Genomic DNA, 22,524 nt, shown 5'->3' on the forward strand with positions numbered 1-22,524 from the left:
GTAAGAAGTATTAATTGAATGTGATATCCTTCATGGCTTCTCGACCTAGGATTATGCGTAGTTAAACAGCAGTGTTGTTTTGCCCTGGACTTGAATGCATTTTAATTCTAGATAAAATGAGTCATTCTACATGGTGATACATAAATATTTGTATTCTATAGGTGTTAATAATACTGAAATACTAAAACGCAGAGCTGTGTAATTACATGCACTTATCCTGCACCATTAAATACTTGATTTCTACTCAGTCTGAAACCTGCTAAGTCTCTGAAGAATCCATGAATATCCAGAGCACGAGCTAGGAATGGAAATGTAATACTGCTGAAAAGGAGAGATTACCAGCATTACAACATCATGTACAGCTTTTGTTTCTCAGCAGAAGATTCTGAAATGAAGAACTGTTTTAGCTTTCCTTTTGTTGTTGTTGTTGTTGTTGTTTTTGTGTGTGTATTGCCGTCTTGCTCCTAAGATCTGTGGAGAAGGTAAGATACACAGTATGTTGCAGAAATCATCACAGTAAAACAGAGATGATACTCTGAAAAGCCTCCTTAGCACAGTTCTTCCAGTTACGTATCTGGAATGTGCATATAAACTGGGGGGGGGGGGGGGGCAGCTTAAAAATTTTTGTTTTGGATACCTTTCCTAATGGATTGCACTTCTGATGTGCAACAAAATCAGAAATCATAAACTGATACCCAGTTAAAATTTTCAGAGGTTCTTGGTCCTATGGTTCTTATGCATATGGCCAGGTTCTGCCCTTTGCTTTACTGTTGCCTTCCACAGCACATCAGTGAGGTGCACAAGGTGGCCTTCCTTTTGCTCACTTTGAGTGAAAGCATGATTTATCTAACAACCATGTATGGTAAGTCAGCCTAGCATTGGTTCGTTATTTCAGTACTTACTTTGTCCCTGCCGGCATGGATAGTCTGACAACATATTTTGGTGGTCTGTCATACTGACTGTTTTTCATGTTTGCTCAGCTGGCTAGGTATTTATTGATTTGTATGGGTTTTGTCACAACAGCAGGGAAAAATATTTTGAACAGTGTTTTGGACAATGTCTGCCTGAAAAGCTGCAAAAATTGGCAAGGGAAATTAAAAGACCTGAAATGACTTTTAAATTTGTTATCCAGATATATCCTAAATTGAAGGAATATCCTTTTATTTAAACTTGTGAAGTAATGAGAGCAGCTGTAATTCTTTTGTGTCTGTAAGTAGGACTCACTGCCAATAAAGGTATTGAGTCCCTGAATTAACTGTATGTTGCTTAGGTTGAACTCAGAAGGAAGAACACAAAGGAAAAATGAGACTAAAGATGTGTGCATCAGTAAAGTCTTCAAGGCTCTCATTTACATGTTTGTTAAAAATAGGACTGCTAATGATAATGGGCATAGAGAGAAGAATCAAGGGAAGGGGGTGAGGGGGGTGGGGGAAAGAATATAAGGAAGAATTAAGAAGAACCAGGCTTGAGAAAAGGTGAATTTGTTGTCTTATGAAAGAGACAATCTTTTCATTGGATGAAGATTATATATATAAATATATGGTTTTGAAGAGTGGGGTGGGGAAACTGAGGATCAGTCTAGATTTATCTCTTTTTATTAATGTTATGTTTTTGTAAGCGTAGAGATTTCTTTCTTATAGCAGACATACCATATTACTTAGAAAATGATCAAGAAAGCATTCCCTGCATACAGAAAACACTGGCTTTCCAAACCCAAGGTTCACTTGACAGGGAGAGAGAATCAACTGGTGCTGTAATGACTTCCTGAATCTTAAAAAAAAAAAAAAAAAAAAAAAAAAAAAAGTGGAAGGGCATAGTGAATAAAGGAAGAAATGTTCATAAATCCAAGGTGTCCTTGAGGAAAATAGGGCTTCTAAGGCTTAGAAGATAAAGCAGCAAGCTCTGAGACTCATGGGGACAGAAATAATGGCAAACAGGAAAAGAATTACAAGGCTTCAATCATTAGTAGTTTCAAAGGAACTGTTTCCTTTGTTTTCTTTGACTTAAATGGACACTGATGTGGATACTGGAGAACTAGGCTTAACCTTGATGCAGAGTCTGAAAAGAAGTTTGAAAAAAAATATCTGGGGCTGTTGACCCAAATGATAACCTTGCACTGAGCATGATGCTGCACAGAACTGATGTCAGCCCCAGAGACCAGTGCTGAATATGCCCTTATAGTCCTCACAACCTTCTGCTGACACCAGAAAAAAACATCTGCCACCCCTCATTTTGAAAGTGATAGCGGAAAGAAGAGAACATCCGGGCTTCCAGAGGACTGAAGATCAGTCCAAGTCTGTTTTTCTTTATTACCCATGCTGTAAGGGTGACTCTGTCAAACTGTAGTCATCTGAACGTTTGGCATCTCATCTTAGAACTTGTAGTCTAGTCTCCTGCTCTCTAAAAGGTGATGCATTCCCACCTCCCCAGCATCCCTGAACATGGTGGAATGAAGGGCTCTCTGGAGCTGTCTGTCTCCATTTACTGCTGAGAAAGCACAGACAACCGATGTAGGCAATGCCAAACCTGGAACCTGCCACCTGGAACATGCTGGGCTGCCATTTGATTCACTTTATTATCTTGGAGGTGGAGGATGTGCAAAGTCTGTTGAAGAATACACACATCCCAAAGGTTAGCTAACACTTGTGTGTCCTTTAATTATTTATTATTATTATTGTTGTTATTATTTCTGAATATATCTACCTTGTTATGCTACAAACAGAGAGAAGTATCCGTAATTCTCAACCAGTGAGGTGGAGTAGCCACAGGATTTTCAGAGTTCATACAATATTAAAATAGCCCATTGGAAGGCTGTGTTTGGATATCTAGTGGTTTCCATCCTAATTGGAAAGAGCTTCCCAGTATCTCTGATTGCTCTGGTCCAAAGCTACTCCTTCAGACCAGAACTGAGATGGATGGTGATCCAACGTCAGATGCATCTATGTGAGTGGAAAAAGTAGATGAGGGTGATTTGGATATAGTGATCCCTGAGTGCTAATGAAAAGAAAAACATATTTGGCATCATTACAAGTCAGGGACTCTAGGGGCTCTGAGGATTTCAAAATTGTGTCCTTTTTTATAACAATAATAAATTTGTCAGTTATGTAGGGAAACATTGTGAAAAATGAATATCTTTTACTGCATTCAGAGCTGTTGCTCTAAATCCAGTGAGATAATGGCCAATAAAACTTTGAGCTGGAAGATAGAGTTCTGCATTGCTAAAGCCTTCATTATGTGTGGTTTTAGAGAATGTACACATGTGCCAGAGTGTCTCATTGTTCTTTTGCTGTTTTATTATTTTGTCAGTATGAAGTGGCTCTGATTCCATCTATGAAATGCAAGTTTACCTTCTATTGATCCTGCTGTCCATGTATAGGTCCTTAGCAGCTTTGCAGAATGCTGTTAAGAGCAGTTAGCTTTTATTTGCAGCTGAACCATACTGTAGTTTGTTCCCTACTGAAATACATAGCATCTCAGTACAAATGCGCTTGATTAAATCTTTCTTTTTGTTTTGTAGAGGGTTGTAACGGAGATCCCCCAATGGCAGTTTCTACTGTAGGCCAATAGGATAACCATCTGTAGTCTGACCAGACCTGACTGCTCTTGTTTTTACAGTGTAGAGCAGATTCCTCATCAGTTGTTAGGCTGTGAAACTCACCACTAGGTTATCTGCTCCAGCTTCCTGAATTTGGTTTCCTTTAAAACTTTGACAAATCCAGTAACTTCTTGTTTAATGAAAGTGTGTATGTGGTCAGGCCTGAGTAAAACTAGGAGCTCTTCTATAACTGAGTTCAGTTTTCAGCACTCAGAGAAAGTACTCCATCTCATGAGAAGCAAGCATCTGGGTCTGTAGGTACCTCACATCACCAGTCCAATTGTTGGTTCTTTCAGTATTATAGATCCAGTCCACAGTGATGACACTTCCCCTGTAGTGTCTTATTTTTTCAACTGGTGTACAGCTAAAATATATAGTAGTAGGTCCTCAGAGGGAGGGGGTTACGTACACAACAATGGTTTCACACTGCATTGAAATACTGCAGCTTTTAGGGTGGGATATGCAGGATCTTTTTGTAGTGCAACCAGTGCTACGTCAGGAAAAATGTAGCTCCTCAGGCTGGAACAGAGCTAATAGGAAAGGGCACGTTTGCATAAAAACCCTACCCAAACAAACCATGGAGTATTTTAAAACTGGAGAATGGTGTGGTACCCAAGAGATGAACGAAGAAGTCATTGGTTTAGCATAAACCATACAATGTTCTGGCAAGATTAAGGATCTTATGAAAAACTATGATGATTGTTTATTAGTGCAGCAGTATTGATACATCCCATCAGAGGGATTCCTTAAAGGAACGTGTAATATGTGGAAAAAAAACTTGGTGAAATGATGCTTGTAGAAAACATTGAGCCTTTGCAGGGGGGACTGCTTACAAAGCACATTAAGAATAAGACTTTACAATTTAAAACACTGTACCGGCAGGAGTGTGGCAGGGAAGCTGGTGATGGGTGGACTCCCACCATTCTCTCCTCCAAAGGACACCTTTCTGGGAGGTGAGCAGTATATTAGTTGCAGGTCCCCTCCTTGAGTAAGGAAAGCCCAGTACTGGCTGCACCTCTGTCAGAGGATCAGAAAAAGGAAATTGTTATTGTCTGCTACCTCTTTCCTGTCTCTGTCACCTTGTCTATAGTAGGTAGTCTCAGCACAGCATTATGACATGCATCTGCCTGGGACAGTGTTATGGAAGTGCTGTACCAAAAGTGTGTAGACAGATTTGTGGATTCCCACAGAAAGATACAGCACAGACGTGCCACTAAGAAAACTCTTCCTGAGGTCACCTGGTCAGATTTTGCTGCTGGTCATACACACTGGGAGAAATGCTGTAGTCTTCAGCGATGTAGTGTCTTTTGGATGCATACAGGCAACGGTGGAAGACCAGACCTTTCTTTTAATCTAAGGAGTCAGAGGCAAATGCAGCCAGAGGATTTTAAATGAGAGAACTGAAATTCAGATTCAGAGGATTATTTTTTGGTTTGGTTTGGTTTAGAGACAGCATCAAGGATTTGAGGACAGTGGAGGAATTTATTGTATCTGGCAGTCAGATGCACTCAAGTTTACCGTGGTTAATTTTATATAACTAAAATACATACCAAAATCACTTAAAACAGGACAAAGTTTCATCCTTCCTAGTCAGCGCATTTGTAAACAATACAGTATTATAAAATATACTTCTAGTTGTGTGTTACTGTTTCCACTGTAAGGATGAGCAAACATTTGCACCCATGGGGAGCAGTGTTCCACTAAATATTTGGCAATTAGCTGAAAACAGCAGAAAGAGATCCAGATGGTTCCCTGATGTCCACGTGCTTTTGATAACCCAGTGCTCTCTTTCTCCTCCGCAGCCAGGGAACCTCCTTCCTTTAACTTCTGCTCCCTCTCCCAGGGCTGGCTGACAGACTACAAACTGCCTTTTCTAAGCATCCCCTTCAACTCATTCTGTCTTTGCCAAAATTCTGGTAATTCCTCTCAGGCTAAGTGCTGTCAAGCTCCATCTTGTCTCTCCTCACCCCACCATCCTGCTGCCCTGCCATATGCCTTTCTATGGACAAACACGGGAGGTTAAATGCCTTCAGTTGCTTGCTTGTGTGGCTTGCCATGTCGTACAGCCCAACTCGGAATACAGCATCTGTAGACAACTGCCACTGAAACCCTGTCAGATGATTTTGGAAAAGAAGTAAATGGGAAGACTTGGTTTGAGCATGAGAGTTTTAAAGCTTCTGTGCTGGTCTCCAAATTGTTGGATGTTTCTCATGTTCTGGGGCCAGAGCACTTGAATGGGAGTTTTGTGTGGGGTGGGTAGACTTAGGTCTGCGTCAATTCACAGGAGGGAGACAAAAGATAGAGAGGGCCTCAGCTGGGGGCATATGTTCTCCACAACTCAGCATGGGTTAATTCTTTCCTGTTGTGAGGTGAAATGTTCAGCCCCTCTTTTCTCTTTTTGGAATGCTTTGCCCACTGCTAATTTACATCTCAGGCATAAAAGACCCCTTTGTTTTGAAATGAAAAACATAAAGCCTCACTCCAGAGGCAATTAAAAATGAACAGACAAAATATTATAATATACTGAATGATACTCAAATGTTTTTTAACTTTTTCCAGAAAAATATGCCTGCAGATCTGTGTACCATTGCAGAGATGAGTCTAGAGGGGTTTCATCCATCAAACAGAACAATAAAATGACTTTTGATCTTCATGAAAGTGGTGAAAGAATGGAAATAAAAAAAAAAAAAAAGAAGGAAAAGGAGCAGCATAGAAGGTAAGAAATAGTGGAGAATACACCAGGAATTCCTGCAATATTTTATGCTTAGAAATATGCACACTTGGGTTGTGAACTGCTTCACAATTGTTAGAGAACCTTTCTCAAAATGTCCCGAAATGTCAGGGGCCCAAGAAACTCATTTCTTTTTAGACTGGAATCTGGCAATAGAGGAAACTCAATAGCAATGCCCGTAGGAATGCTTTAAAGAAATAGTGGACACATAATGCAAAGCACTGGTGCCGCAGATGCCATTCAGGTATCTCCAGGTACGGTTCAAATGTCCAAAGACTGCCTAAGATTGAAAATGGCAATGAGAAATTTTGTGCCAGAGCAGATATCTCATGTACTATGACAAACTTGATAGAAATGCAGTCTTCTGCCCAGATCCAATTCAGATCAAATTTGTACTGTCTGGTGGTGGAGAGACACGGAATGTGTGGCTGTGGTGGGAGACTCTATTCTAGCCCTCCCAGTGTTGAATATCCTAGTTCTATGTCACATAGAACAGACAATAGAATAGGAAGATAGGGCCGATGTGTCCACATCTGCCACCTGAAAGTTATTTATCTGGCCTAGGGGAAATTTCTGAAAGATACGCTTCATGCTTCTCTTATGGCCAAACTGCACTGCAGAGAATTGATTTATTAACACATGACAGAAGTGGGAGGGTAGGGGGAGGCACTGGGATGGGGTATGTTTCTCTTGAAATAAGGTAATTTGGTTGTGTTATGGTGGGACTCTGCCATGGAAAATTAGTCCTGAAGAGGATCTTTAGAGAGCATTGAACCATCTTTCCTTCAGAAGGCAAGTGCAACTATATCAACATCATCCCTGACAGATGTGTCTAACCCCTTCTTAAAGGTATCCAGAGATGGAGGCTCTGAGTTGGGGCCTCAAAGATTAAATAAACATTAACATGCTGGAGCAATGAGCAGCTGTGAAGGCTAATTAGCCAAGTTGCAAAGCTAATTCAAAAGTAAGTTCTGGGGAAAGGTGAGGTGGTAAATATCCTGGTTGTGCTTTTTTTTGCAAAATTAAGCTCTCTCTGTCTTTTTTGATACTGATTTGATTAAACATCTGTAAACATCTTAATACCTTTTAGTGTGGGGAAGGAGAGAGGAAAACAATCAGAATGGAAGGCAGTCAGTGGAGTGTTAACTGTGAGTTACATTTTGTTTTCATTTCACCTGGGATGGAGTTGAGCAGGTGATGCGTGTGTGGTAAGATGTACCTAGTGATGTCTCTCCAACCTCTTACCTGCAGTGACTTAGGAGCCACTATGTTCCTGTCTACAGGTTTGCAAAAACTGCTGCTGAAAATCTATATTTATTACTAACTAAAGTTTATCTGGTTTTAATATCTGGCCAACTGTTTTTGGCTCATTTGTGCTTACTATGGCCTTCTTTTAGCATCCTTTCTGTCCAAAATTGCTGAGGGATGTATGAGGAAAATTATCTGTGAACTGTTGTCTTGGCTTCAGAACTGGGTCATGAGTTAGTGTCTGAGAATTTGGTCCTTAAAACAAAGCTGTCAGCAGGAATCATTGAAATTGCTCAGAAATACACTGTTCAAAAATTCTGTTTGTTTTTACCTGGACAGCTTCTTATCCAGCTCTGTGGGTATTTGATTCAAAGTCCAGTACAGCCAAAGTAGACCACTGTTCTTCCTTCAGTAAGGCTGGGATTTGGACATGAGTTACACTTGCTTTATAGTACAGGCTTAGTTCTCTCACGTACCTTTATCTCTCTCTGGAAGTTTGCTCTAGAGCCAATGTAGTTAAGGCTACACAGTTTTGAGCTGAGTGCATCCTTTACAGATACAAATCCCTTTTCTAAAATGGGAAAAAGAGAAGTATATTGTGACTGACAGCTCAGTCTGAGCTTTGCATCTAAGCAAAACTCCAGTCCACGTGCGAGGCAGGAAGTGAATAGCAGAGCTTCAGAAATAGAACAGAAACCCACATTCTGCTTGCAAATGCACAGTTCATGGCTCCCGCAGGGGCTGTAGCTCAGCCCCCTGCAACAGAGGCAGCAATGCAGGTGTGGAATAACACGCTACAGCTATGCTATAATATATATTCACAATAGGGCTGCATTACAGCAGGTAGGAAGCTTGTAACTGCTTGGAATGTCTGTCAGAAGGTTGCCTTAATGTAGGGCATTTGCTTGGAAATGGAGCCGAGTGCGACAGAGGGGGAATTTGAAGGCTCAGTCTGGTCCTGTGAAGTTGCAGCTAGGTTGGACTTGGTGCACGCAAAGGGGAGGTGAGCCAAAACGCAACACCTTCAGCTGAGCGTGAGAAGAAAGACCTGGCATTTATAGCTAATGAGAGGGAGGCGAAGTAGCTCCAGGCAGGCTGGGTTCCATCCAGCACAGTCTGCCTTGCTTTGGTGTTGTTTCTCTTACAATGGGACTTGGTTTAAATTAGGGTAAATATCGGCAGTGAAATCCAACTCTTAACATAATCCAGAAAGGGCTTCAGAAGACCCAGCATGCTTTTTCTCAGCTCCCAGGGCTGTCACTTTGTTTCCTTGCAGAATTCTGTTATTTATACAAAAAATACACACACACAATGCACATAAACAAATGCCTGCAGATTACTGGGTAGTGGTGGTATCTCATTATGGGATATGGCATGGAAAGGGCCAAGGTGAAAGTAAACCTGCTGCAAAATCCTGCCCTCTGCATGCCAGGGCATGGTTAAGGAAATGGGCTGGGTTGTGCCCTGCCATGAAGCGGTGGTGTGGAGGCTGCAGCTGTGGGAGGCCTACTGGCATCGCGTGGCAAGGAGCCGTGGCATGGTTTTCCCTTTCCTCAGTGCTGCTGATCCTGCTTTCTGTCACAGGGCTACATGCAGGTCTTTTGGGGCTGGCCTCAGGTTTGGACAAGCACAAGTACCATGTCTTTGTTCAGCCACAGTGTAAGATCCAAGGCATCCCCAAAATGCAATGCAGGGGGTGGCGTAGGCACATATTGGCATCATCTTGGTCCATTGCCTGTAGGGACCAGTGGGAAGATACAGTCTGAGTGCCCTCACCAAGCTATTGATGCTGGGAAAGGATTGGAGGGGTTGAAGGAAGCTGTATCCTAATTCCACCTGTGTGTCACTGGCTTTTTTTTCTCACCTCAATGCAGTTTGCTGCAACAGCAGGCTGCAGGGTCTACCAGGGACTATGCAGAGAGTGCTGACTACAGAGGGTTGTTTTTTTGCTTTTTTGGAATGCATGAGTTTCTATCACTTGCTGAAAACTTGAAGTCATAAAATCCTGAATGTCTAGAGAAGCAGTCAGAAACAGAAGACATAGGCACATTCACGCATTGGTATTTGGAGGTGCTTGAGAGAGTCCAGAGAAGGTCAGCGAAGCTGGTGAGGGGTCTGGAGAACAAGTCTTACGAGGAGCGGCTGAGGGAGCTGGGCTTGTTCAGCCTGGAGAAGAGGAGGCTCAGGGGAGACCTTATCGCTCTCTATAGGTACCTTAAAGGAGGCTGTAGAGAGGTGGGGATTGGTCTGTTCTCCTACGTGCCTGGTGACAGGACGAGGGGGAACGGGCTAAAGTTGTACCAGGGGAGGTTGGATGTTAGGAAGAACTTCTTTACTGAAAGGGTTGTTAGGCATTGGAATGGGCTGCCCAGGGAAGTGGTTGAGTCACCATCCCTGGAGGTCTTTAAAAGACGTTTAGATGTAGCCCTTAGTGATATGGTTTAGTGGAGGACTTGTCAGTGTTAGGACAGAGGTTGGACTAGATGATCTTGGAGGTCTCTTCCAACCTAGATGATTCTGTGATTCTGTGATTCTGTATTCTGTCATCATGTTTGACACAGTTCCTAGTAAATGTGTTTAAGTCTACGTGTAAATATATACACATCTGTTTGTTGAGCATTTTCTCTACTTACTACTCTTAGGAGATTTTCTTATTAGCATGAATAGAATGTATAGTTCATATCACCTGTATTTGCAACCCATCGTAAAAAAGAACTTTTGTGGTAGCTGCTGTTAGTGCATCTGAAGAACAGATATCTGAATCAGGTTTATTCAGATGCTGCAAACAAGTTTGGTTGCAATGATGGAATTCATAAACCTTTGGAATGTCACTTTTTATTCGCCTGAATGTAAAATAAACATGACCCTTGTTTGTTCCCACCTCAGAAAAATAATAACCTGGAAATTGTTCTAAATGCTGGAAAACACACGTAGGATATGCAAAATGGAGAAACGGAATTGTCAGCTTTCCTGAATGATTAATCCTGGATTTTAAACTAGACAAACAAAATCTCATTTCAAACATAATCATTTTCAGAAAATCATGACTAAATGAGAGGACGGCTTTCCATTGTCCCAGATTATTTTGTTTTCATCTGTACTGCATGGTGTCTTTTACTATGATTAATCCCAAAGGAGAACCGAATGTGAAGCAGGTTATGGGAAAGCAGTCTAATGAAAGTAAGTTTGCAACTCTTAAAAACACATCAATTCTCAGGATGCTACCATTCGCTATTCAAACGGAGTGAAGGGGACAAGCGCAGGATGCTCAAGTGCTGGGCCTCCACCCCCCATCAGCACCTCCTTGTGTGCTGTGCACTGCTGCCATGCAATGGCAGAGCTTTAGGTTCGGGGATGGCGGTGATGGTGGTGCTGCCACCCTTACTCTGGTAGAGCTGTGCAAAGATGTGCTCGGGCTACAAATGGGAATTGCTTGCCCTCAGCCATTTCCATCAGTAGGAGAAGTTTTGTACTTGTTTTCTTACTGTGTGTAACAGTTTTCTCTGCCAACAGCTTCATTGATCAAGGTATAAATGAAGGTAGGGAGCTGACATTTGCTGTCCTCTCCTTAGAGAGAGGAATGCTGGCACTGCAACCTCACAAATGAAAAAAATAGATGAAATCACATTGTTCCCATTCTGCAGAGCAGTCAGTAACCTTTCTAAGGGGGAAGGAGGTAGCTTTCTAAAATTATGTTCCTTGGGAATTACAGATACAACTACTATTAATGTTAGCAGTGATGTTTCTGAGCAAGTGTGCACCTTGCTGAAAACGTAACCCTGGCAAGCAGAAGTTCCAACTGTGCAAATTGATCCCAAGGAGATGGAGGACAATGGGGCTGGGGGTGGTTCCACTTCTAGAACAAAGGCTAGACCCAGCTCTGTTAACAGTAAAGGAATATCTGCATGTTTTCATTTGTAAATGCTCTTAGAATGAAATGCGGATTTCAAGGGATATATATATATATATTCAGTGCAAAAAATAAAAGGCTATTCACCAATGTTTTAATATTATGCTGTAATAAAATAACACTTTCTGGAGCCAGTCATGACTTTAAGCCAGATCATGGCTAAAAATATTAAGGGAAGGATCACCACAGCAACAATCACATTGCTCCCCTTCTGCAGAGGAAGTGAAAAAAAAACAACACTCAAACTTTGCCAACCTGAATAAATTATCCAGATTATCAGAACTCTAAGGAAAGCTGTACATAATCAGCTTTGTGTGCGTACGTCTGTGAGCGTGTGCACATGTGTTAACTGGATTGCAGCCTGTTAACTATGCATGTGAAAGGGGAGAGCTCCAAAAATAAGCCCAAGAGAAAAAAGTTACCTTGGTTGTATCCAGTGTGAAGCTAGGAAATGGCTGCTTTGCTCACACAGATTTGGGAGCACGGACACATTTTTGCTCCAGTCTAGCAGCTGTTTTCCTGTGTTGGGTATAGTTTGCTTTGCTGAAAATCATCTCATTAGACAGGGAGGGAAGAACAGGAATGGGAAGGTGGTGGGCAGGAGCAGTGTGGCCACTGCTAGACTTGAAGAACCTTGTGCAGAAGGCTGAACTGGAAGCTTCCTCTCACCAGGCTGCAGGTATGGTCACTGGAGGAAAGGTGTCTTTTCCAGGGTCAGGCCAGAGCAAGGACGTGACTTAGAGTAATGATAGTTATGCCAAGATCTTTGGCAATCTCAGGATGCATCAAAGATTCCAAAATAGTGTTAGAGAACCCGAAAGTGTGGGACTTTCAAGCACAGACAAGAAGGGTTTGGCTAGGTTTTTCAATGTCCTGTTTCTCCTGCTGTTAGGAAGAACATTTGTTTTGCTGTGCTGGTCCTGTACTAAACCCTGGATTGTCAACAGGCCAGCAGCTGCCATCATTTTCTGGCTTGGGTTTCTAGCTAAAAACGTGCCTCAGTTTTTACAAGACTACACATTTTAAAGAAATGAGGTGTAACTAAGCATGGTCTCTGTCTTTAGCCTTTTATACTGTTCAGGCTCATAGATGTTTTGCAAAGGAGGTGTGTGCTGCTGCCGAACAAATTTAAGCCTGCTGCTAACAGACTTGATTTTCTTAATTCTGTTTTGTGCAGGCTGGTGCAGACTTGAGCTTGGCTAGAGGAGCTAAGCAATGCCAGCTGTATTCCGGCACCATTTGGAGTATCTAATGAATGATGAGTCCAGTTGGTACTGTAACTGATGCTTGTTGTAAAGAGTGATTTATGACAAAGTTGGTTACTCTGTAATATTCTCTTTTTAAAATGCAAATTTTAAAATTTTCTTGCAAATTCATTTGAAGAACCCTATGGACGCATCTACTGTTTGGTCTCTTCTGTGTCATTTGCTATCTGCTACCTTGCTGTTCCCACTGTGGCTCCAGCACTGGCAGCCTGCTGAATTGTGGAGCCTTGCCACATGGCACATGCTTTTGGTAGGATTTTGTCCTGGCTCACAGCGACACTGAACTATTTGCAGTGGAAGAAAGCTAACAGCAGCAGCTGGAGTTAATGAATCCTCTATCACCCTGGAACAGGGACGGGAATCCCAGAGCTCAGGGTGTTTTCATGGAGGCCTGCTGCAGTCTTGATATGTGAGTGACTGGATGAGATGAAAGCACATCTGGATGGGCTGAGGAATACATATGCACAAGGATTTTTTTGTTTTGTATTATATTTAATTTGCTGCTTGCACATTAGGATTTTTCCCTTTTTTTTTTTTTTTTTTTTTTAAGGTTCATTTGTTTTTCTGAGTAAGGAAAGATATGAGTGGTGCAGATGTTTAGATGAATGTCTACTAGGATTTTGTTATTGTGTGCTGGACCTTTAAAAATAAAGTGCTCCCCAGGCTGCTGTCTAGGAGGGATTGCTATGCATCACTGTAAGATGGCCCTTACAGTGAGTTACTCGCTTGTTTCTCTCTTGTGTAGTTGTTATTTCTCCCCTTGTTTGTTTGATTTAATTTGGAGCAAAAGCCATTGTGGTTGTAGGAAATTTTGATTTAGGTGTTCACAAAATAGAACAGGATTAGGTCTGTGGAAAAGATCACTGAGGAAATCTTAAAAGAATAGCACACTGCTTCAACCACCACCCCATCGAAGCAAGGTCTGGGCGGGGTGTCTTCTGTGTACCACCCTGACTTCCCATTCACGATGTAGATTCTGCACTAAACAATAATCCATGTTGATTTTCTTTCACCTTGAAACTCCTTCCTTCTGAACTAAGGTCTGTATAGAATTATAGAATCATTTAGGTTAGAAAAGACCTTTAAGATTACCAAGTCCAACCATGTTATATCCAACACCCTGGTCTAGAAAGCTGCATGGATTCCCAGTTCCAATCCTCATGTCTGGGTTCCTAATAGTGAGATGACATCTAAGAAGCCACTGGTGTCTTTCATCCAGTTTCACTAGAGATGAAAGACTCAAATATTAGGGATTTATCTAGACCAGCTGTGGGTAAGATGTTTCTACAGAGTATGTATTTTTGTCAGCTTGCTCATATTATGGTTTGGGAACGAAACTCAGCAGCCACTAAACTGAACACAGCCTCATGGGGTGCCTTCCTGGGGGCTATTTTATTCTCTCTGTTGTACCTTCCTGTAAAATATGATAAGAAATCAATAATGAATAGGAGGTCCCTAATCTCCATGGATACTTCTCTCTGCATGGTGTCAAAATCTGAGTTGGCTGTTTATTTTCTCATATTTTGTATATCATTAATTTACTTAGGAAGAGGAGGGAAAAGAAGGAGGCTATTTAGGATTGAGCGGCAATTTGACAATGGTTCACAGCTGGACTACTGGGACGCCTCTGGAAGCCTGTCCCATACCTGCATCCCTGAGCTTCTCCTCATCGTTCACACTTTGTTCTGTGCTTGCTGTGGGGACTTGGGTGAACGCAGCTGCTGCAGCTGCTCATAGACCAAAAGGTGACCTTTTGAGTAGCTGTGGAATGATGCATTATTTAGTGCATTCCTGGCTAAAATGGAAATGAAATTACTCCATGTGCAGAATGATTTGTTTGTCCTTTCACTTAGACGTGCAATGCTCTGGTGTGCACAATATCCCTTGTGGTTTCTTCTGGGTAAAGCTTTGATAGGACAGCTATGGCACTTGAAAAAACTGATTGCTACCTAAAAGGACTGTACTATCCAAATGTAATGAACTTTAGTTTACAGGCAAAAAGTTTGCAGAACCCAACTTATGTTTAAATGATGTGTAGGAGTGAAAGCTTCTTGATGAAATGCATGTCTCTAGACTGTCAGCTGATACTGGTAAGTATCATAACCAGCTGTTAATTCAACATGAAGTACTTTATTTCTTTCAGTTAATCTAGAGTCTCTTGGAAGATGTCATAATAGGGCATTCATTACACGGATGCTTAATGAGTAGAATATTTATCTTTTGTGTATATAGAGTCTTCCACAACTGCCTCTCAATGATCTGTGATAGCCAGCTACATAGGCACTCTGTATTTGAGGGATGGAAGGGAGAAGGGCAGATGGGAACATTTTTCAGTGTCTAACTTTAAATTTCTTATACGGTCTTCCAGACAGAGAATCAAAGAAGCTGTGGCTGGAGCCTACTTCTCCTGCTGACTGTGAATGAAGACTGCAGTATTCTCTGCTGCAAGTCCATCTGCTCTTGAGCCTTTAAAAAAATCTATCTAATAGTGTGTTTCCCTTGGAGTTTCCAATGACATTTATGAAGGTTTGAAAGCCGTAGATAAGTAGCTCTTATCACATGATGCCAATAAGAGAGCTGGATCATCAAGGTAACAACTTTTGATTTGAGAATGGCCAGTTTCCTCTTAGAGATGAGCATATGAAGGGAACTGGGGGAAGATCCGGTGTTTTCTCTGAGCTCAACAAGCACTGAAACATGTGATGCAGGAGAAATCTGCACAAATGAAGAAGTGCCCATGAGACCATGCTGTCTCTTCAGAGAGCCCAGTAGTAAAAATTCTCCACACAAAAAAAGATTCTTCTTTCTATAGGATTATTTTATTAGGACAAGATTAGGTGGTGTTAGACAAGTAAACAGGTATTCCTTAAATGACTACAAGTGTTTTAATTGCTTGTTTGGCATTGTCTTAGTGATTGCAATAAACAGCACAAGATTACAAAAAATGAGCACCTGTCTGCTCAGGAGATAAGCTGCCTTTAAAAAGAAAGAAAGAAAACACATCTATAATTTCTAGGATCCAAATTAATTGAAATGACTATGACGGTAGAAGCATAAACACCTGATGAGCTTTTGAGACATTTCTTCGGCATGTTCTTAGTGACTCTGTGCCCTTATTTTCAACCACAGTGTCTGCTCATCCTATTGCAGTGCCCTTCAAACCATCCTTCTCTGAAGAATCTAGTCTGGGAGGAAAGCTGAGCACAAGCTGGTAAGCATTTGCTGCAAGGAGTTCTAAGTGCTGTGGGATTTAGTCAAACAGCAAAGTACAAGCTTCTACTATGACTCATCTGGTGTAAAACTAGTGCTAAGTATTGTACATAATTAAGACAACATTATTACAGTGAGATTGCACTTCTTTTTTTGGCTTGGCTAAAGTCTTGAAAAGGTGTAATGTTTTCAGCCTTCAGAGCTGTGAAGATGAAGAGTTCTGATGGGTGTTCATTCTGAAAGATAGCATAGCTACAGTGAGCTTAGATCATAAATTGCGTTATTTCTGAAGGTCTCCATGTATATTTCAGTCTTCTTCATGAAAGGTGGTGCTTTTGTGAGAATAAATACAAACCTTAAAGTAGTATTCATCAGATAAGACTTGCAACAATGGTCTCTATAGACGTTCTAAGGGTTTGCTATTTTTTATGCCCACAATCACATATTTTATTTTGGGCCACATTTCTTAAAGAGGTGCTATTGGTATTTCAAGTAACAGACACAAAAAGTTATATTTGCCATCACATGCATCAGAAAATGTTGGCAGCAGTGTTGTCAGAGAGCCATAGATTCGCTGTTTGAACACCAGCTCTCACCAGGTACAGAACAGAATTATTAGTCAGCTGCTGGCCCTACCAATGGGAAAGGTTAAACAAACAGCTCATAAGAATTTGCCTACTTGACCCAAATTTTTCCTTCAAAGATCCACAAATCAACTTTTTTTTTTTCTTTCTTTTTTTTTTTTTTTTTTAGTGAGTGCATGGGCTTGATTAAAATTTATTGTTCAATGATGCAAACAAATTCAGCTTATTGGTTGCTCAAAAGCCACTTACACAGTTTACTTGCTTCTCACTATCCCTAACTAGTAACTGGTCTTTATGATTTCATGATATTTTTTCTGTTCATTGATTAGCTGTCTGACTTGTAAACAGGAGGTGGGAAATCAGACTACAAAATGGTGACACGGACCATTTTAAGGGATAAAATTTTGAAGAAATCCATTTCCATCTGTGTGTTCTGGTGGATTCCTTTGAAGCATGTTTGTGCTCTTGAAAATACATTGGCTCCTGCTTCATCCTAACATTGCCACCACTTTTCTCATAATTTCCCAACATCTTTTTGTGTGAGTTGAACAAAGTAAAATTTTTCATGGGTCTGTTGATTAAGAATTCTAGGGTATCTTTCTGAGAAAATAATTGTTTAATATAAAACTGATAGATCAATTTCCATTTTGTTTGCACAGCTCTTTTCCAGATGACTTTCCAATCTATTAGTAAAGCAAATGCTCCAAATGCAATCAACCATTGATGTTTTGAAAGGAAATCAAAAACAAAGTAAGGGTTGAAGAAAAAAATAAAGTTGAAGAAAATGACTTAAAAAGTAAAGAGTGAAAGATTATACCATTGCTATGATAGCTTCAAAAGTTTGTGAAGATTACAGCTGAGAGAGAGATGGGCCAGAGAAAGCTCTGTAGCTACAGGAGGAATGTCAAGAAGATAATCTGTTTACAGAGCTTCATCCTAGCATGCATTCTTGCAGGCTTACAGCTTAAAACTTTGAGGAGGTTGATCTTGTGGGGGCACACAACCAGCAGTGGAATCATGGGAGAGGAGGGACAAACCTCAAATGAAGAGCACACTTGTTGACTGTGGTTATTATCTTGGACTTTGCACTGCTTTGACAGAATTTACAGAGCTTCTGGACAGATGAAAGAAATACTGGACAGACCTACTCCTTATACACTTGCTCCAGTGTTATAACATCAGCTGAGCTGTGAGGGACCTTGCTGTGAGTGCTGGAGCTTCCTACATGATGCAGTGTCTCTCAGCTACTCAGGCTTTTATCTTAACTTGATAACCATGGTTGATAACTCAACCATGAGCTCACTGTGAACACAAAGTGAAAAGTTATTTGTATTCCACTGTGCATGTTGACAGTAATTTTGTGGATGCAGCACAGCACTATAGAAAGAGACAGGTATGTGGAGAGATTGGAAGGCATTAATTTCTTCTTACGTTCTCCTTTTCAAACCACACTGCAAAAGGTTACAGTGGGAATAGCAAAAGAAAAAACTTGCAGACTTCACAAAAACCAAAGCCTACAGCTTGTGCTGGACGGGTATATTTGGCACACATCTGTGATTATGAAATGACTTTTAAATTGCTTTTGAAATTCATCTGGATAATGATTCATCCTTTCAATTTCCTTTCTCCCTCCAGAACATCCGCCATTAACAAACCAACCAGTTGTGATGTTTTACAATCCACATTTGAACCTACTTCCCAAAACATTACACACTTCCTTAAATAAGCAATTACTCGGCTCATTTGCACAAAGATATGGTCAGTCTTGGGACCGAAAGATGAATCAACAACCCTGTTTGGCAACCATCTTTGAAACAAATCAAGAAACAGTTGCACTAGAGACTTGCTGAAGTGGGCAGAAATGCAACAACAACAGGCAGCTTAAGTGTTTCTGTACACACAGATATTGTACAGCCTTGACTGAGCTGAGCACGTCACAGAATTTAGGCATATGCCTGAAGATGGAATTACTTACAAGCTTGAAGTTAAGATGTGCTTAAGTGTTTTGTTGTGTATGGGCCTACACACTACATCTGTGTTTGTATTAACAGGAAAAGCTGTTCTACAAGACATTCGGGCATTTTAAAATGTATTTTTGTTCTGAATTGGAACAGGAAGTTTTACCCTGACATGAAATTTAGGAACTCTTTAATTCTAGAAATCTTGTAATTGAGCATACTTGAAACATTGTGTTTCAGTAATATTGAAATGCTTTGTGACATTAAGATTGAAATATTACATGACCACATATGGTACTAAATTAATGAGAACCAACTGTCAACCAAGCATGCCGAAATTGTCGGGGTTGTGTATAACCCACGCCCTGGATGCAGGAAGAGCTCTAGCTTTTTAGTTGAGGTGCAGTGCTTCATTAACACTGTTGTTCAGCCTAGCACCAAAACAAAGATATTCATCTAGGCATGATGCAGATCTGGAACTGCTAAGCCCTGCTCTGCCCCAGTGCTCCATGTAAGGACATTTCAAGTGTCTTGCACCAGGTCTTTGACATGAGTGCTCCAGGAACACAGGACACAAGATTCCCTGTGTTTGTGCTGTAGCTTCTTTGGGTCTTTATCTTTTCAGTTCTGGCCTGGCTGTATCCAAGATGACTCCACACAGTCCAGGAGCCATGGTAGTTTGGGCATAGCACAAATGGATGACCTTCATTTGCATCTGGTGCTGTATGTGACGAATTAACCCTTCTGGAGTGGAGGCTGAAGCTCTTAGGAGCCAGTATGAGTAAAGAACTGAGTTGCAGCTACTGGACTCAAGCTGTTTCTTTGCAGAGACTTCTGAGGTTCCCTTCCCTGTGCTCCCCAAGCCTGTCCTGACATCATAGCACCCAATACCTGGGGGATTGCAGCCTGGCTGCAAACTTAGAAATTAAAATAGCCAAGTCAAAGTTAAGCAGGTTTTGGTAATTTCTCACAATCTGTTTTTCCATAATCAATAATCATTTTCTCGTGAAATATTTCAGTGTTGTGAAAGCAGCGTTTAGTATAAGAAGACTATTGTGCTAGAAAAAAAATCAAACAGCTTTAGTAGTCCACAGAAAATCATAGAATCACTGACTCACTTAGGATGGAAGGGACAATTAAAGATCATCTAGCCCACCACACCTGCCATGGATGGAGACATCTTTCACTAGATCAGGTTGCCCAAAGCCCCATGTCCAATGTGACCTTCAACACTTTCAGGGTTGGGGCATCCAAAATTTCTTTGTGCAACCTGTTCTAGTGTCTCACTACCCTCATAGTAAAGAATGTATTTCTTATGTATGATATAAATCTACCCTCTTTCAGTTTAAAACCATTACCCCTTGTCCTATCACTACAGGCCCTTGTAAAGAGTCTCTCTACATCTTTTGTATTAGCACCCTTCAAGTACTGAAAGGCTGCAAGAATGTCTCCCTGGAGCCTTCTCTTCTGCTCTCTCAGCCTTCCTTTGCAGGAGAGGTGCTCCAGCCTTCTGGTCATTTTCATGTTTCTCCTCTGGACCCACTCTAACAGGTCCATGTCTTTCTTGTTGGGGTCTCCAGACCTGAACGCAGTACTCTAGGTGAGATCTCCCAATGGCAGAGCGGAAGGGGAGAACCACCTTCCTCAACCTGCTGGCTATGCTTCTTTTTATGCAGTCCAGTTTACAGTTGGCTTTCAGGGCTGGAAGTGCACACTATGAGCTCATGTCCAGTTTTTCATCCACCAGTAACCCCAAGTCCTTCTCTGCAGGGCTGCTCTGAATCCATTCATCCCCCAGTCTGTACTGATACTGGGAATTACCCCAATCCAGGACTTTGCACTTGGCCTTGTTGAACTTCGTGAGATTCATGCGAGTCCATTTCTCAAGCCTGTCCAGGTCCCTCTGGATGACATCCCTTCATTCTATTGTATCAACTTCACCACTCAGCTTGGTGTCATCTGCAAACTTGCTCAGTGTGCACTCAATCCCAAATTGCTAATAAAGATATTAAACAGTGCCAGTCCCAATACAGACCCTTGAGGGAACGCCACTCGTCACCAGCCTCCACCTGGACATTGAGCTGTTGAATGCAACTCTCTGGATGTAGTTGTCCAGCCAGTTCCTTCTCCACCAGAGTCCATCCCTCAAATCCATTTCTTTCCAATTTAGAAACAAATATGTTGTGTTGAACCATGTCAAAGGCCTTAGAAAAGTCCAGGTAGATGATATCGGTTGCTCTTCCCTTGTCCACTGATGTAATCATCACAGAAAGCAACTAGCATGATTTGCCCTTGGAGAAGCCAAGTTGGCCGTCTTGAATCACCTCCTTGTCTTGCATGTGCCTTGACATTGCATCCAGGAGGATCTGTTCCATGATCTGTTCCACAGATCCTCCTTTCCACCCTTTTTGAAAATGGGAGTGATGTTTCTCTTTTTCCAGTTACCGGGGACTTCACCTGGCTGCCATATGATTTTTCAAATATGTTGGAGAGACACTTGGCAACTCCATCAGCCAGTTTTCTCATTCCCCTGGGATGCATGGCATCGGGCCTCAGAGACTTATGCATGTTCACTTTCATCAGGTGGTCTTGAACCTGCTCTTCGCTTACAGTGGGAGGGACTGCTCCCCAAGTCCCCGCCTTGAGGTTCAGGGACTTGAGAGAAAAAGGAGAGACAAAGTCTGGTGATTATATAGTTTGCTCTCCCTGTCTCTAGATGTGATAGCTGTTTGAAAGAGAGTAGATACCTGCCAACAGCCTGTGAAAGGGGATCACACAAATCATCAGTTTCCCCTGGTCTTCAAGTTCTTGTTCCTTTTCTTAGTCTCATTGCCTGATAGACCAAGTAGGATTGGTCCCTAGTGCAAGAGCTTTTCTTTGGGAACATGGGATTGAAAAGACAAAGTGGTACTGAGGCAGTTGTTTTACAAGAGTATCTTTGTTTGCCCCAGACATATGGTGAGTATGGTGAAATTTATTCAGAGAGATGTTTTACCTGAAATAGCTTTCCCTCCATAAGTCGATGGGTAGTCATGGCTTTGCTTTGATATCCTATCCTTTTCTTTGGAGCAGAAATATTAATTTAAGGGCTGCAGCCTTTGTGCCTCTGTTAGCTTCTGTGTCAACTGGCCACAGCAGAGAAGATGTCTGCTCCCATTTTTGAGAGATGTTCCTTCATCGTTTAGGGCCTCAGCTTCAGCAAAACATAAAACAGTCAACTTAGTTGGAGCCCATGAAGATCATCTCTTATGAAAGACCTCTTTGCCCTAGCTTGTCTTCTGTCATGCTCTTTCTGTAAGAAATTAAGGCAAGCCCTAGTACCAAACCAACTGAATGCTTTGTATTCAGATGTTAGTAGGAATAGGAATTGGAACCTGCATTGCATGTTCCTAACAAACTATGTGATTCTTTTTCTTATTTTGTTGCAGTTACTACATGGACAGTTATGTTTCTGTCCAAGGAAGAGAGACGCCTTCACAGATGAGCACAAAAAGATAAATGTCTTTTCCCAACACTAAACTCATGAGCTGGTATGTACTTTAGTGTGATCTGATACTTATTGTAGGAAATATATTTTACGTAATTGGCAGTGGCAGCCACATATTCTGAGAGAAAAAAAAAAGTGTTTTGAACTGTATATCGTGTATCACTGTTAATGATTTTGAGCAGTATCTCAAAAGGATAATTTAGCACTTGAAAGTCATGCCTCAAAACCAAGATAAAATCCTTTTCTTTTTCCATGTCAAGGCTAGGATTCATCTCACCTCACTATAGACATTGTCAGTATAGACACATATGGTAGGACCCATCACCTCAGGCTCCCTTTGCAGTCAATACAAGGAACAGGCACTTTTAGGCCATGATTCATCTGACCTATTTACATGTCTGTTGTAGGAGGAGATGAATCATTGCCTAGAGTAAATCTCTGTGGAGGATAAAGGGAGCCTAAGATGGCCAGCTCAGATGTAGATGCTTGTATGGATCTACAATTTGAATTTAGACTTGCAGTTTGGAGCAATTTTT

General features: G+C 41.4%; 1 protein-coding gene across 2 annotated transcripts in view; it reads left to right on the top strand.

Moving 5' to 3' along the window:
• The window catches only part of F13A1 (coagulation factor XIII A chain), a 102,294-nt gene that overhangs the window by 13,692 nt on the left and 66,078 nt on the right, over positions 1-22,524 (top strand). The window contains exons 2-4 of one of the 2 annotated variants that reach the window (XM_080578621.1): positions 6,155-6,311; positions 15,118-15,960; positions 21,930-22,031. In XM_080578621.1, the coding sequence (XP_080434747.1) occupies positions 22,000-22,031 (32 nt within the window). In that variant the 5' untranslated portion in view covers positions 6,155-6,311; positions 15,118-15,960; positions 21,930-21,999. Of the gene's footprint in view, positions 1-6,154; positions 6,312-10,004; positions 15,961-21,929; positions 22,032-22,524 lie in introns of those variants that run through there. The other variant, XM_080578620.1, reaches the window with a different exon arrangement.

This window comes from Anser brachyrhynchus, assembly GCF_964034855.1.
Source record: "Anser brachyrhynchus genome assembly, chromosome: 2".
Classification (NCBI taxonomy): Eukaryota; Metazoa; Chordata; class Aves; order Anseriformes; family Anatidae; genus Anser; species Anser brachyrhynchus.